The sequence below is a fragment of the Urtica dioica genome, chromosome 10, assembly GCF_054948205.1.
Source record: "Urtica dioica subsp. dioica isolate 48M chromosome 10, U.dioica_male_clone48M_v1_H2, whole genome shotgun sequence".
In the NCBI taxonomy this organism is placed as follows: domain Eukaryota; kingdom Viridiplantae; phylum Streptophyta; class Magnoliopsida; order Rosales; family Urticaceae; genus Urtica; species Urtica dioica.
The window spans coordinates 2,500,557-2,517,145 of NC_142765.1; the positions used below are offsets into that span (position 1 = coordinate 2,500,557).

General features: G+C 34.4%; 1 protein-coding gene across 1 annotated transcript; it reads left to right on the plus strand.

The window, feature by feature from the left end:
* Window positions 1–12,086: 12,086 nt before the first annotated feature.
* Window positions 12,087–16,173, plus strand: LOC149383030 (Early-responsive to dehydration stress protein (ERD4)). The gene is made up of 10 exons (XM_089629304.1): window positions 12,087–12,373; window positions 12,974–13,114; window positions 13,213–13,276; window positions 13,387–13,599; window positions 13,719–13,916; window positions 13,988–14,286; window positions 14,581–14,860; window positions 15,203–15,481; window positions 15,579–15,812; window positions 15,894–16,173. The coding sequence occupies exons 1-10, from the start codon at window positions 12,087–12,089 to the stop codon at window positions 16,041–16,043; spliced, it is 2,145 nt and encodes a 714-aa protein (XP_089485430.1). The 3' UTR covers window positions 16,044–16,173.
* Window positions 16,174–16,589: the final 416 nt, after the last annotated feature.

Genomic DNA, 16,589 nt, shown 5'->3' on the forward strand with positions numbered 1-16,589 from the left:
ACACACACACACATATATATATATATATATATATATATATATATTCATAAATATGTAAAAAAATTATTCGAAGAAGAGCAATTCCACGGTCGATAAAACGCCACGGCAAGTAGACCTATACTTCATGTCATTGTATGATGAGCCAACCTATAAACAAATACATATTATATATTGTCGGTGAAAATTCAAAATGCATACAAATACAAATGTATGTTTTGTATGGAGAAATAAGTAGAATAAAAATATTTCCGACGTATTATCATGTACTATATATATTCAACTATATCATTGTTATGACCAATGCAATGATATAGAACTATATACTTTTTGTAGCACAATGAATTTTGTAGAAACTAATAAATAGAGACAGAGTAAAAAAATTTCTAAGTAATCATATGTAAGAACATAAAGACCGAGCATGTTGCAAAGACAATGTATAAATATATAGACTAAAAAGCGTGTAATTCTTAGTCTCCGAGTATTCGGTATTCTAATTATACTAAGTCATACATAGTATATTTAACTGAAAATTAATTATATACTGTAACTATGTGTTTATAATAATAATAATAATAATAAAAAGATATAAAATTATATAGAACATGGCCAATAGGCGTTAATTTACCTTATATTGGAGCTTCTAAACTGCAACTTTGAATATGTTGATCTTATTTCTGTCGCAATATTGCAATTAAAAAACACGTATATGTATATTAATATATTGATTGTAATGGTTAAAAAAAATATAGACATTTTTTAACATGCATGTAACTTGGCTAGTTTAGGGTTTAGATGAGGATTGGTATCAACGTTGGAGTAGTTGATTCCAAAAAATTTAATCATACTTGTCGTTATATGGTTTTTTATCAAAAATTTTGCAGTTTCACGAAACGTGGTTGTAAAGATAACTACATTTGAATTCTCAAATGTCATTTTTTATTTGACTGTTTAGCATATAAATGAGTTTAAGCTATTAAAAACCTATAGAAGAGGAGTTTGTTTTCGAATAAAAATAATAATTTACTACATATTCATGAAGAACAAATGGTACCATGGTATTGGAAGGCTGTGTAGAAATGCATTATCACCGCACCACTATGTTGTTCCAGGCGAGTTGACCATTATTCGGCAAGTTGGGCAAGAATTATAATATCAGTCATGAATTGTCTTCAATTTTTTTATTGTAACATTTAGTAAATAAAAAATTTAAGATATAAATGTTTAAATGATATTATACACTTACATCTTCATTACCGGGTCTTGACTTATCATTCAGCTACGGATAAACTGTATGTTGACCTTACTTCTGAAAATCTAGCTATGAACATATTGTACTGTTTGGTTGGTCGTATTAATTTGATCGGTGTTGCCTTTATTTTATGAATTCAAAAAACTAATACATATCCATATGTGGAATGTAATAAGAATTAATAATATATATTGTGCAAAATTTCTTCAAATACAATATTTTTTTTATATGATTTGGATATTTATTCATGGATTTATGAATTAATATATGCAACTCATTTGGTGATTTAACTCTAGACAAAGCTACATACAATTGACCATGAGAGAATATTTCATTTTCTATGTATAAATCAATTTTATCAAGAGATTGTCCTTGACTTTTATTTATTGTCATTGCATAAGAAATTTTATAGGGAATTTCTCCTTTTTAAAATAAAGGCCATTTTGATTCATGTATCGTCATTTCTATTATGTGGATATATACTTTCTCATTTGAATTATCATAATTAATGATTTGGCCTTCAATTATTCTATTTGTCAATTGTGTGATCAGTAGACTGGTTTCATTACATAATCCTAAAGATTGATTTAGATTTCGTAATAGAATAATGGGTGTTCCTATTTTCAAATTTAATTCATGTGGTGGTAATCCATTGAAGTTCAATGTATTTAAAACGTCTTCTAGATACAAAAAGATTTAGTTCTTCAATATTTCCGTCTGATGGCGAAATTGTATCATAACTATAATAAGTTTTTGAATCAGTCGGCACTAACGATAAGATATAGTTATTTATATGATCTGTAGTTTTATTTTTAGGGGCTACAATTGTTTATTGTTTTAAATATTCAATATTATTAAAATTAATTAAGAAATTATTACATACATGCTGAAAAATTCTGTCAATTGGGTTTGAATCATTATGTAATATAAAATTTTCAGGTATTTCAATCCACCTGGCATCTTCATTTTCCAAATCTTTGATTCCTTCTACGGTACCATCACCAACGTTTAAAATCCATCTGGAAAATTTTGTAATTTTTCCCTTCTCTTCTTTTGATATAGTGTGTCGTGTCAATCTCATATTTTGATTTCGAGTTAATATATCAAAATGTGGCCATAGATAACAATTAGTCAATGTTGCATCAATGATATGTTCTTTAGATCCATATGTTATTACGGGTAAAAGTTGAAGGAAGTCGCCACCTATACTATAGTCATTCCTCCAAATGGTGTGTCATAATTATTTTTCAAATCCTGTAATGATATCTAAAGCTTCAAAACAATATATTTTTTTTTATTCATTGGAGTTTCATCACATAATATAAGAGATGTTTTTTCAATTAATTTGGCTAATTGTGTCTGTTTTTTTATGTAACATGTAGAGAATTTATCTACTGATAACGGTATTTTAAACCTGGAATGTGCTATTCTTTCCTTTGGTAATAATAAAGATGCTATCACAGATGATGCAACAGCTAAAACAATCTGATTATCTGATCTTAGCTTAGTAATTATAGTGTTCCACAAATATGTTTTCCCAGTACCGCCATGTCCATAAATAAAAAATAACTTCTGGCTATGGTATGCAACTGAACTTAAAAAAATTACGTATATGTTTTTCTGCTCTTCATTTAATTGAGAAACTGATTGTATATTGTCTTCTTTTAATTGTTTTGTATCATAATTCAACTCATCTCTTAAAAGCTTATTATTTAAATCATCAAGTAATGAGGCTTTTGGTAATGGTAAGTTATAGTTTTTCAAACTCCATGAATTTATATTCAAATTTTTTTCTAATTCGTATAATACATAATCGTATAATTCATGTTCAGGTATTTGAAAATTATTATTGCTGAATAATTTACGAATTTTATATACAATATTGTCTGTCATGAGTTTTCAATGTTTCTCAAATAATTTGATTGAATCATTTACATTACAAAATAATAGAATAAAGTAAATAATTGTCTTAGTTGGTCTGATGTTGAGAAAAATGCAGCTTCCAAAATTGAGTCATTTCATTCTTTATCATCGCCTAGCAATCCTAGAGTATTACATGTGGATTGAAATGTTGGATATTTGATACCGTCAATTGTTTGTATAGATTCGAAGCTAGTAGCACCTTTTTTTTGTGATTTAGAAGTAATCTTAAATAATCCATATTTTGTCCTTGGTATTCCATACCCACTTCTTTGGAAATTGTATATATGTAAGCTCTTTAGCATCATCATTTAATTTATTTATTTTCATCCATTCAGTTAAAGTTGTTTTTTGAATTTCAGGCTGGCGTAAAATATTTTCAAGCCATTGGTTTGAATGATATGTAATATTTTGTGTATGTGGTAAATGAATTGACAGTCGTTGAATAGAAGGTCTTCTATGATGTATAGGATATTCATATAATCTCCATATGGCTTCGTAAGGCGTGATGTAACGACAATTAATATAATTTTTTTTTATTTCATCTACTTGTGTGTTATTTATTTGTGTAAAATCGCTTGAGCATCTATTGTCTTGAAGAACAACTCTTATACTATCGGCTCCTTTTGTTAAATATTTGAATAGATACTTTATAAGCATTAATTGAGTGCAAACTTCAGTATTTATGTGAGCATGAGATTTTAGACACAATTCTCTATTGTAAGGGACAACAAATCTATTATCAAATTTGATATGTTCTTTTTCTAAATACATATTTGTGCTTTCTACGTTTGTAATTAATAATTCCATTTTCATCAATTGTTGTTTCGTTTCTAATTTGTTTGGGAAACATTTTAGAACATATATACGGAATTTTTCATACATGCGACATTTGTTTTAGCAAGGCCACATGGCCCGTGTATTATAAATTTTGTGACTATATTATGTGCTAACAAATCGGTAGCAGGATAAGGTATTTCTACTGAAATTATTTTATCTATCTGTGATAGGTCGTGTATTTTATTTTCAGTATGTAACCAGAATAACAAATGGCAATGTGGTAGTCCTCGTTTTTGGAATTCCACAACGTATAAATCAGATTTTGTTGGTCCAAATATAATGCCCGATTTTATAGTTGTAAGTATTTGATCTAATTTCATTTTAATACTCTTGTTATTATGTCAGGTCTATCTTCCAGTCTTTGGTCATGAATGATAGATAATGCTCTTGTGATTTCTGGCCATTTTGGGTTACATGTAAAAATTACAAATAAATCGGGATTTTCATATTCTCTGCAAATGGCCATCGCATCTTGATAATTTTGTATCATATATCTAGGACTTCCAGTATGGTTTGATGGAAGAATGATTATTTTTCCTATAGTATTTGCATCACTATCCCATCTGTTGATAGCATCTTGAATACCTTGATAGATTTCCGACCTCAAAGTTTTTTTTTCTAACAAAATCTAATCGGTCTTCTTCTACAGCGGCGTATGCATCTACTATTATTGTTGAATTAATCGACCACTTCTAAGTAGAGGAATTTTTAAGTTTGAGTGTTGTTGTACTTGATAGCAATAAAGAGCTCTCATTGGAATTCTTTTCCGTAACCGTTGCTTTTGTAAATGATTAGTATTCAATTTTAAATCTAGTCTAAATCCGTCTTCACCGTATGGAAATAATAATGGGTATTGCAAGACATATATGACGGGTGCAATTTAGTAATTCTTTGTAAATCATTCGATTTTGTTTCTACAATTGTGTCCTTTTCTTTTTCATATTCTCCAAATATCATTAACTATTAATCCACCAATGTCATTTTTTGTTGGTAAATCATATTGATTATAGTCTAAATTCCTTCGACCAATAAGTCCAAGTTTTACACATGGAATATTTGTTTCATTATATCTATCTCTTATCATTCTAAATTTATAACTAATATATTTGTTTCGTCTAACATATTAACCAATTTTCTAATAATAGATTCAGTGATAAGTCTTGAAGAGTCGTCAAACGAAAATGTTGATAATCTATTTTGAATTTCGTTATCAGTGTCATGTATACATAGTTGTGCAAATCTTGGAGGCATATCGTCAGTAGGTAGTAGAGATCCTAATAGATGATGTACTGGACCACTTATTTTGAAAACATATGGACCGTGAGAAGTATTTATTTTTTAATCTATATTTGCTCCAAAAGATGTAAAAGCCAACATTGAGTTCAGCGTACGTATATTTTTTTTCTGTAATATACACTCTCTGGTCCACCGTAAGTTCAATAAATTATCTAATATAGGAGGACTCTCTCTCAATAAAGGTAATTTGACTTTACCGTTCTGGCAGCATAAATTATATTTTGGTGAACCACTATCATTTGAGCTTTCACTGTACCAAAAAAAGCACTACAATATTCACAACAATATTTACAATTGCCCAAATCTAAGTATAATGTGTTCAATGATGGTGGTGTTTATGATCGTGGTGGTGTTTCTGGTGATACTATTTGCATATTAGATATTAACGATAGTCTTTTTAGGTTGCGACGGGATGAAGTAGATGGTTCAGGATTTGAAATTCCAGTATTTGTATTTGTTGTCTTATGAATCTTAATATTATCATTTTTGGGTTTTTTATTTTTCAGATGACCATGATGACTTGAAGATGGGTGTACACGTTTTTTACCCATGACTTGTTACAAATAAGAAGAACATGATGATATAAAAGTTAATAAAAAAATTAAATACAAAAATGCACTTATATGTAATTTATTAATCACACTGGCGAAATAAGTGGGTTAACGTAACAACATAAGAGAACAAAGTAAAAAGCTTATTATGCTACAGACAATATGTCAATAAAGATAACATGTTATTAAGGAACCATTAAATATATGAGTCCTATATGACATTCTTATAAAAAAAAAAATGTATATAAAAACGCTCTATACCTATGCATTACATGAATAGAACTTATCTATTTTAGCTCTAATACATATATTTAATTTTACTGTATGAAGTGAGAATACCTTACATGTTAGTATTTTTCTAAAGAAGAAAAGTGACTTACTTGTACTTGTACGTCGAAGCAAGAAACACTATATTACCGATGGTCAAGTTAAGGTCCTCTAGTTCAAAAAGGAATTGTATATATAGTGGCACAAATATTTGGAGCTGGTCAAGTGTAAGATATCCCTTGTGGGTACCTGAACGTGTAAAAAAGTTTGTAAAGCTGCTATCATTTAAAAAAAAAAAAAAAAAAAACTAAATAAAGAAAATGAGTGAAAAAATGCTTAATTTAATATATACCTATACAAAGGTGGACAAATCCAAAAGCTGTTAGCGGAACAAAACATTTGGTTTTTTAATCAACCATCATAAGTGGATATAGATCCCCATGATAACCTATTCTAGTCAAATATATTTCCACGACTCACTCTAAAAACAATCATTAAAAACCTTATTTGTGAAAGGCAGACAAACCAAGTTTAAGTAATACTAAAAAAAAAAAACCCAACAGTATCCAAAGCCTATGAGTTAATAGGAATGGAATTTAAGAAGATCACAGTCAATGATTAAATTAATCGACTCAATAGTTGGTAAATTAACAAAGTATCGTCTAAATTAAAAAAAAAATTAAAAATGACATTAAAAAATCGAACCTTTTTTCTCCGATGAAATTAGCCGAAGTCGTAGATGTAGATATTAGAACTCAACCTCAAATATCCAAATTCTCAGAAGAGAGGAAGAGATTGGACGGTAAAACCTACAAAGCACATCCAACAATAATAACTTCAAATCCACCATTCGAAGGTTAGGGTTTCAGTCACGAACACTAGAGTGAAAAGAGATTGAGTGCAAACGAGATGAGAGAGTTGCGCGAGAGAGATGTTCGAGGTCGAGAGAGAGATGAGAGAGAGAGAACGAGAGAGCGAGAGAGAGATAAGAGAGAGAGAGAGAGAGAGAGAGAGAGAGAGAGATCGGGTCAGACTGGAGAGAGTGACGAGAGAGAGATGAGGGAGAGCACTTAAGGTCTGAAGAAGAAGATAGCACGTGTGAGTTAAAATGAATTGAAAACTCCACATGTGTGAAATTAGTTGGATTTACATTTTCCACCAAATTTGTGAAGGAAAATGAAGTCCATATTTTAGTTATACAATTTTCATCATATTTTCCATCAAAAAAACTTTTCATCTTACTTTCTTCAATCCAAACAAGATAATAAAAAAAAAAATGCAATGGATTCTCATTTTCATTTCCCTTGTATTTTTCGGGTTCCAAACGGGGCCTAAATGAGAGCTTAGAAAGATAGAAGAGTAGAAGATATAAGATTGATGTAGGCATCTAGGGAATTGAGAGGCAAAAAATATCACGAGCATGGGAGTGACAAAGAAAGACGAAGATAATCTAAAAAAAGAACAGAAAAAGAAAAAAAATAACAAAAACTGATAAAAACCAAATTAGAGGGGGAAAAAAAGCCATGCGGCAGGCGGCCACAACTACGAAACGTTTCGAAATCACCAACTTTCCGCTCTTTGATGATAGAGTATAGATAAAGAGCATATTGGAGTCTAATAATGTGAGTTATAACTTATAATTAGGTGGTGTGATTTGATATCATGAGTAGCAATATATTTATTTCTTTAGAAAATGGTAACTCTATAAATATTAAGCCGGGACACTATAGTAATTTTAGTTTAAACTAGAGCATTAGAATATCTTATTCATGTAAATTGCTTGAATCTGAGCACCTACTCGGAGGCACCGAGAACAAAAGGAATCCAGCACTGAGCTCGAGTCAAATATGCCCAAGAGTTCATGCAGGTTAAGAAACGACCCGTTCATAAGGCAAGAATGATCCCCATCGGACAAAACTTCGAAGATAAGAGAAGCTGGTAGGTCAAAGATTACTAGTCAAACAAAACAAACACCTGTAAAATCAAAACAAAACTCTCACCTCGACGGTTATACCGAGCATACGAGGAATAATCACCCACTACACACGAAATGAGAACGGTTACTTAATAACTGTCAAGAACGTGGGGCTGATCACCACGCATCCTCGACCCAAAACTACCTATAAATAGAGAAGAAGTATGTTGGAGGAGAGTCATTTACATATTCTCACGCAAAACACAAGTCCAAAGCTTCACCTATCATTCAACATTGTCATTTAATTGCTTTTTTTTACTAGATTCGTCTGTACTTAGAGATAATCTCGCCTAGACACTCAGACTTCTCGGGGCTGCGTTCTCGGAACTAAGTGCTCTTCATGAGACAACTGTTCTATTAATTTTTGTATGTCAACAGTTTGGCTCTAGAAGGAGGGGATAGCGTTGAAGATCAATGGCTAGCTCATCAATTCCGACCAAAAACAACACCACCAATGGTTCGGATCCTCAGATCAAGCACCACAACCGCACCTTGCTGCTAACCCCGGATGAACTCGCCGAGTATCTTCCTCGTCCCAGTTTAGCTGAACAGTTCAAAGATATGCAAGAGTGTCTCTTGGCTCTGGAAGCCAGAGGGAACAGGAAGAAAAGCTCCATGCTAAGAAAGTCACATTGCAAAATGCAATAGTGATCTCATAAAAGAAACCATCACACCGACCACGCAAAGAGCCCGTAGAGCAGGAGCCATGAATTAAGAAATCCTGAAGGCATGCCAAGGATCGGTACGAAAGAGAAGAAGAAAATTCAAAATCGACAAGGTATCAAGCAAGTCAGAAAAAGATTCCTGATCGGTACCAACTTGTTGGTGATTCACTCGATTAAACGACACCAGAAAATAACCATGATGCAGCGGAAACAATGAAATTACGCTAACAAGAGATAATTAATGGTTATTTATACAAGATCTAGATCTACGTTATTTAATGAGAGCAAGCAATATGTGTTGAGCAACCGATGAGAAAGACGAGTTTGATAAAACTTTCAGTTTTTGGCTCACGAACCGAAAGCTTTCACAATCCGTCTTCGTCTTGAACGTACAAGCCTCCACACGATCAGATATGGAACTTTTCCTTCAAGGACTATATGTGATGACACCAAAGTCTTCCGAAACGTAATCTCCGAGGAAGATAAGACAAATGAGTGGGCAACGTTGTATCTCACTAGATATGGAAACGTGGTGTTTCCGATCTTTATCTCTTATTTTTAAGAATGGAATTGAAGCAATTCCGAGGGGAGAGAGATGAAGCAAAAGTCGGCACACCCTAGGCATAGGAGGCCACAAAATTTGTGATCAAATTAGGTTAAAATTTGCTTTTCATCAGCCCTCTATTTATAGCAATTCTAAAGGTATCTTATAGAATATTCCAGAATATTCTAGAAATTATTATTTCTTTTTATTGTGTTCACACTAGTGGATTAAATCTCAGCCATCAGATCTCAACAAGTGAATCTTATTTTCCTCTCATCCGTCAGATCAGTATCTAGGATTTTATTTTATACAACAATATAAAATATTTGCTATTGAGAAAATTTAGGAAAATATATTCTCCTAAATATTCTCCTAATATTTAGCCTAAATATTAGGAGAGGATATATGACAATCATATTTCCTATATTTTCTCCTTTAATTTAGGAACAGAAAAATAGAAAAAATACTGGTTCTACAACCTATACAAAAATAGCCTATACCAAGGTAGGGAGGCCCAAATTTTTGTTTTTTCAAAGCCCAATAACTTTAAACTCATTTAACACATATTTACTTGTCCAACAATAAATATAAAGTTTATTTACTTGATCTAACAACAAATAAACAGCATTGCAATAAATATTTTTTAATTCCCAAAATACCCTTTTTGGAATTAATCTTGTCAATCACTATTACAACAAGTGAGATTATAATAATAAAATATATTATTATATTAACGTTCTTATTTGCATTTATCGAAGCCGAATCGGGGACGATGGACCTCGTAGTAGAAGCTTAACAATCTTGATAAAAGACAAAATATTCCTATCTCTTTTCAAATCTAATTGTCTAGTCTCTTTCAACACTACATCGTGTAATCCAAGGCTAAACCCTTCTTTAATACTAGAATTATATTTACTCATCGTAACGAGTGTCCACTGCTTTAGTCAGTGCATGATCATGACCCTCTAGGTTCAACCCGTGTCGAGAAAAGTCAATTATTCCGTTACACTTTTCTTGACACCTATAAGCCTTAAGCATTGTTGCTTCCCCAGCGAAAGATTCTTCCGAACGTACATTTACCTTCTTTCAGGGATGCTGGATTCCGTATCTGTAAAACACTTTCTTCTACAATCATATCCCGACTTCCTAAGACACCTATTTGATCAGCGTCTTACTAGCCTTTAATGTGGTAAGTCAAAGAAGCCGGTAACATGATCTAGAAGTCCATGATTACTTCAGGATATTAGATCAAGCGTCACTGTGACCATCATAAGCGGCCTCGACTAGTGCATCGTAACGGTCCTTAAACGACGCATCTATCCAAACCAAAGCATGTCCAGGTCGTACACCTTCTGCAAGTGTATAATGCTCCCACTGACTGAGCAACCCTCACTCATGTTCCACACATATGACTTTAGATAAGGCTTTTCAAGCGCATATCAGTCATCGACCAAGTTTTAGTTCATCGCCCAATCTCGGATGCCCAACATGCGATTCAGTTTGATACGGAGAATATGGATGATAGTTGTTATTGATTCTGAATGTTATCAGACCTCAACCCACTAATCATATGATGCTAATAATGTAACTTCTTATCTTATTTAGTAATCATAATCTTCTAGTGGGCAATATTCTTAACACAATCATCTCTAGAAAAAAGCAGGTCCCAGACCATGAAAGATTCCTGATCAGTACGAGACTCACTTCAAGAGATTGGAGCGTCGGATTGAGGAAATAGCTCTGCGACAGAAAAATCCTACTCCAAAGATTGGAGATGCGGCTTCACCTTTCATAGGTCGGGTATTAGAACATCCCCTGCCAGACCGTTTCAAGATGCTGAGCATCTCGACTTATGATGGAAAAACAGACCTAGGAGTTCACCTTGATGCATTCACATCATGGATGTTGCTGCAAGGAGCCGGACCCGAGGTAATGTGCAAAGCTTTCTCTATCAACCTCGCAGGTTCTGTCAAAAGGTGGTACCGAAAGATCAGGTCAAACTCAGTAGGGTCCTTAAAATAATTGGCTCAAAATTTCATGGAACAATTCGTTGGGTCAAGATCCGGGAAGACTCCAAAAGAAGCAGAACCATGATGAGTCATTAAAAGACTACGTACATCAATCGCTACTCGAAACAAGCACTTCAAGTAGACGACCTCATCGAAGATTTTAAGCTCTTCGACATCACCTCAGGGATCCGAATGGAATCATAATTCTGGTGATCCCTCCAGAAAAGCAACCATCGGGACTACAATGGCTTTTTGAAGAGAGCTCGAAAAGCTATAATGAAGACATTTGTGTCCAAATCTCATTCCGAAACTAAATGCTTTTCGTGATATAATTATTGTACTAATTTTTTCTGTCCACTATATATGGTCTCTGTAAAACTGTAAAGGAAGGCATTTGTGTCCAAATCTCATTACAAGAAAAGCTATTACATTCATGTCCTTTTATATCAGAAATAAAATGTCATTTTTGTCAAAAAAAAAAAAAAATTGCTATTTCTTAGGCTACTCTGCTGACCACGTCTCCCAAAGCAAATTTTATCCAAATAAGCGGGCGTTATATTCAGATTCTGCATCAGTGTCGAAAAGTCCCTTACAAAATAAGTAAACGACAATACCGGAAACAAAAAAACGACGATAAATGAGGAAAGAGAAAAGCATTTCCCACATTGCATGCGGAAGCATGCACTATATGAACGCCACGTTATTAGCTTCCACAAATCCGAAACCGCCAAGCGATAATAATCACAATAATCTTCATCGGAATAAAGATCATGAGAGCGGAGAGCCTCGTGGCATCGGCGGCGATCAACTTCGGCGCGGCGCTCGTGATCGTCTCCGTCTTTTCGGTCCTGAAAAAACAGCCCTCCAACGCGCCCATTTACTACGCGCGGCGACTCGCGGCGGACTCTACGCAGATCCGATTTGACTCCGCCTTTTCGCCGCGGCGGTTCTTGCCGTCCCTGTCGTGGATCTCACGCGCCTTTCGCGTCCCCGAGTCGGAAATTCTCACCGTCTCTGGCCTCGACGCGCTCGTTCTCATCAGGCTCTTTAAGTTCGGGTACTGTATCTGTATCTATACATATCATTATGGCGGAGAATTCGATGCGTGATTTAGTAAATTAAAATGTTAGGGTTTCGGAATGTTTTTTTTTATTATATATAACTAGGTATATTTCCAGATGTGTACAATACAACGCCATTTCTTATCCGGTTCAATTCAATATAGTTTCTTAATTTGTTCCGTGAATCGGTGTGTTTGGGCGGAGATATCGATGCGTGATCTTCTAAATTAAATGATATTATAGGGTTTTGGAATGTGTTCATTTTAAAGAAATTAATCTCACGTGATATCATACCCCATCCGATCTAATTTTTGTTATTATCAGCTAGGAATCTCTGTATTGAAATAACTAGGTTATAAGTTAACGAGTTACTTCTCTAATTGTCAATTGGTTTTTAAATACAATCCATGGCACTTCATAAATACAGTAATAACGAGTCTTAATCAACTTCATAAATCCATGGCACTTCATTAATTGATTTATTTTATACGATCGTCGGATCGCTCGAAGAGAGTGATATCCTGTAGTACTGACCGATGGATTATCACCGGAGGTCATATCAGCTTGAGGATTTATTATTAGTATAATTTTGTCAGGATAAAGTTCTTCGTGGTGTGTTCTGTGGTCGGAGTCGCGATTCTTCTTCCGGTGAATTACAACGGACAAGACGAGGTCACGATTAGCGAGGACACCTGCGACACATTTAATATCTCCAATGTCAGAAGAGGTTCTAATAGGTGCTGATCATCATATATAATAATCATATTCTTCTAAATTATTTATATACCATGAGATAATTATCTAAGAGTTACTCATTTCTCTTTCATTTTCCCAGGCTTTGGGTACATTTTGGGTGCTTGTGGTTTATGTCTCTCTATGCACTATACTTGCTCTACAGGGTAATCTTATTTATTTATTAAAAATCGCTCTTCGGGCTATGGAAAAAGTGATGGCGAATCCGAATTCGTGAAAATAGTATTTTCTTTTGTATAATTCTGGTTTTTTTTAGGAGTATGATGATATATTGGTCAAAAGAATTCACCAACTCAGACAGATTCGAAACCGACCGGATCAGTTCACGGTTCTCGTTCGGGAAATCCCTCACTGCGCTGATCACGAATCCCGAGCCTGCTCCGTCGGACAATTCTTCTCCAAATATTATCCGAACGATTACCATTCTTATCAGATTCTGTACGACGGAGAAGATCTCAAGAAGTTGGTGGTATGCTTTATCGACATATATATCGCGATCATCGTTGCGAGAATGAATATCGCTTGTTTATATTTTGTAATTTTCTTAATGCACTTATCTCTTACAGATGATGATGATATTGCGTGTAGAGCCAGGCAAAATCAGTATCGAAGAAGATAAACGAGTTGAAAGAGAAGTCGGCCTTGAAGCAGAGGAAGAGACGAACTTCTCTGTTGTTGGACGAGAACGATCGCGACAAAGCAAAGCTGGCTCGTAAAGAGGAAAAACTCGAGGCCATTCGTCTCAAGATTCAACAACTTCAGTCCGAAACCTCCCTCAAAGAAAAGGTAAATAAATAGTACTCTTTTTCTTTTCTTTTTTTTTATTATCATCATATGATTTTTTTTTCTTCTTCTAGGAATTGCCTGTCGCGTTCGTGACGTTCAAATCGCGGGTCGGGGCGGCTCTGGCGGCGCAATCTCAGCAACACTCAAATCCGCTGAGTTGGATCACCGAAATGGCTCCGGAGCCGAGGGACGTTTCTTGGAGGAATTTGGCATTGCCGTTCAGGCTTTTCCCTCTTTGCAGGCTCGGGGTTTTCCTTGCCGCAACGCTGCTCACGATTTTCTTTGCCATTCCCGTTACCGCTGTCCAAGGAATAGCCAAGTTCGAAAAGCTAAGGAAATGGTTTCCTCCGGCTATGGCTATACAATTGATGTGAGTATTCAGGGTTTACAATTTACAGTTTTATTTAGAATCAGGGTTGTTTGTACAGTTTCAGCTTTAAAAATCGATATTTAAGAGAGCTAAGTAGCCGGTATTCTTGGTCTGAGCGTGAAAAAAATCCGAATCTCGTGAAATTCCCTTAAAGTTAAAGGGACTTGAAAAGCTTATAAGGTCAAGGTTACTCTTTTTTTATTATTAATTATTATTTAGATAAAACCTCTTGATACTTGAAAATTATTCAAATTTTTGTTGTATTTTTTTTTTTTTTTCTCTCTTCGTGTACAGACCGGGTTTAAGCTCTATCGTGACTGGTTATCTCCCGAGCGCAATACTGAAAGGCTTCATATACATCATCCCGTTTGCCATGCTCGGAATGGCTAAGCTAGCTGGGTGTATCTCCAAAAGCACAGAGGAGATTAGAACTTGCAACATGGTCTTCTATTTCCTCGTCGGAAACGTCTTCTTTCTCACCTTGTTGTCGGGCTCGTTGCTCGATCAGATTGGGAAATCTTTCACCCATCCGAAAGACTTCCCAACTCGACTCGCAAGCGCGGTGTCCGCTCAAGTATATATGCTCTCATCTCATCTCTCTTTGTTTCTAATGCTATAGCTAATGCCTTTTATGTGGTCTAATTAATTTTTTCCTAAAAAAACGTACAAAATAGCCAAATTTCAAGTTTTCACAAAAATGGCCAAAATTACTTTGTCGAATTTTTTTTAACACCACTTTTTAATTTTTTGACGATTTATGTAAGTAATTTATGTTCAAAAAATTTAATCGCATGGTAAAAACATTATTGAAAACTATTTAAGCTAAAACTTTATCGAACTTTTTTTTTTTTTTTTTTTTTTTTTTTTTTTGTGCAAACTATTTAAGCTAAAAACACTTTTTTTACGTCGTTTTTAGGCAGATTTCTTCGTGACGTATATATTGACGGACGGGCTATCGGGGTTCTCGTTGGAGATTCTTCAGCCGGGTTTGCTCGCTTGGGACCTCTTAAGGCATTGTCTGTGTGGGAAGGTGAAAGAGAAAAACCCGTACCTCTTCTCGTTCCCTTACTTCAGAGTCATTCCTTTGGTCTCTCTCTCGATTCTCATCGGAATGGTGTACGCCGTCGTTTCTCCGTTGCTCCTACCATTTCTCATCGGATACTTTTGCTTGGGCTACCTCGTATTCATCAACCAGGTTAAATTTCCGATATCATTAGTCCATAAACAAACTTCTATGATCGAATTTTATTCGAGATCGATCGATGATTGTTTTCTTTTTGTTTTTGGGTCAGATCGAAGACGTGTACGACATTGTATATGAGACGTGTGGAGGGTATTGGCCATACATTCACCACTACATAATCATATCGGTCGTTCTCATGCAAATCACGATGATCGGTCTCTTCGGGCTCAAATCGAAACCGGCGGCTTCGATCTCCACTGTCCCGTTGCTTGTTCTCACCTTGATGTTCAACGAGTACTGCAAAATCCGGTTTCTTCCTTCTTTTCGCAATTTCTCTGTTGAGGTAAGACCGAATCAATATTCGCGTTATTAGAAACGTAAACGTAACATTGACGTTAATTATGAGACGATGTTAAAATCGCAGGCAGCGATGAAAAACGATGAACTTGACGTCGAGAACGACGAGTTGGAGAAGAACTACGAGAAAGCAAAAGATGCGTATTCGCCGCCTTGCCTACAGCCTCTAGATTTCATGGAATTGTCAACTTCAACACAACCTTTCGTTATTATCTAATTGTTCTTATTTTTGTATGCTTTTCTTCAAGCCATTTTTTTTTCTCCCTATTTTTTGGGATATTTAATCCAGCATTGTTTTTAGAATTAGACGAGTCGTTGCAACCAAATAATTTTAAGATGAAATAGATCGAGGAATTATATAATCATCACATGTACATATAGACATTATAACTAAATTAATTATGATTAATATTGATGTGTTTCAATAGGATCTTTGTTATTTCCTCGAATCTAACGGAATTGACGAAAGATATTTTCAAGATCAACAAATAAAAGACAAAAAGTTTGGTTTTCCAATAAACCATTGTCTACTATTATGCAACTAAATTTAGTTACCCCTTGAAAATGATGTGTTTTGAAATGTATGTGGTCTAAAACTAAAATGCACTAAGTCAAGGTATAGATATTAATACATGCACACCAACTAATAACTTATTTGTCGGTGCATATATTAGAAATGTAGCGACATTAATTACTTTAGGAGACTAACCTTGTTCCTTAAGGTACATTTTGAACTTGAATACTAGCGCTATTAGTGGACTAC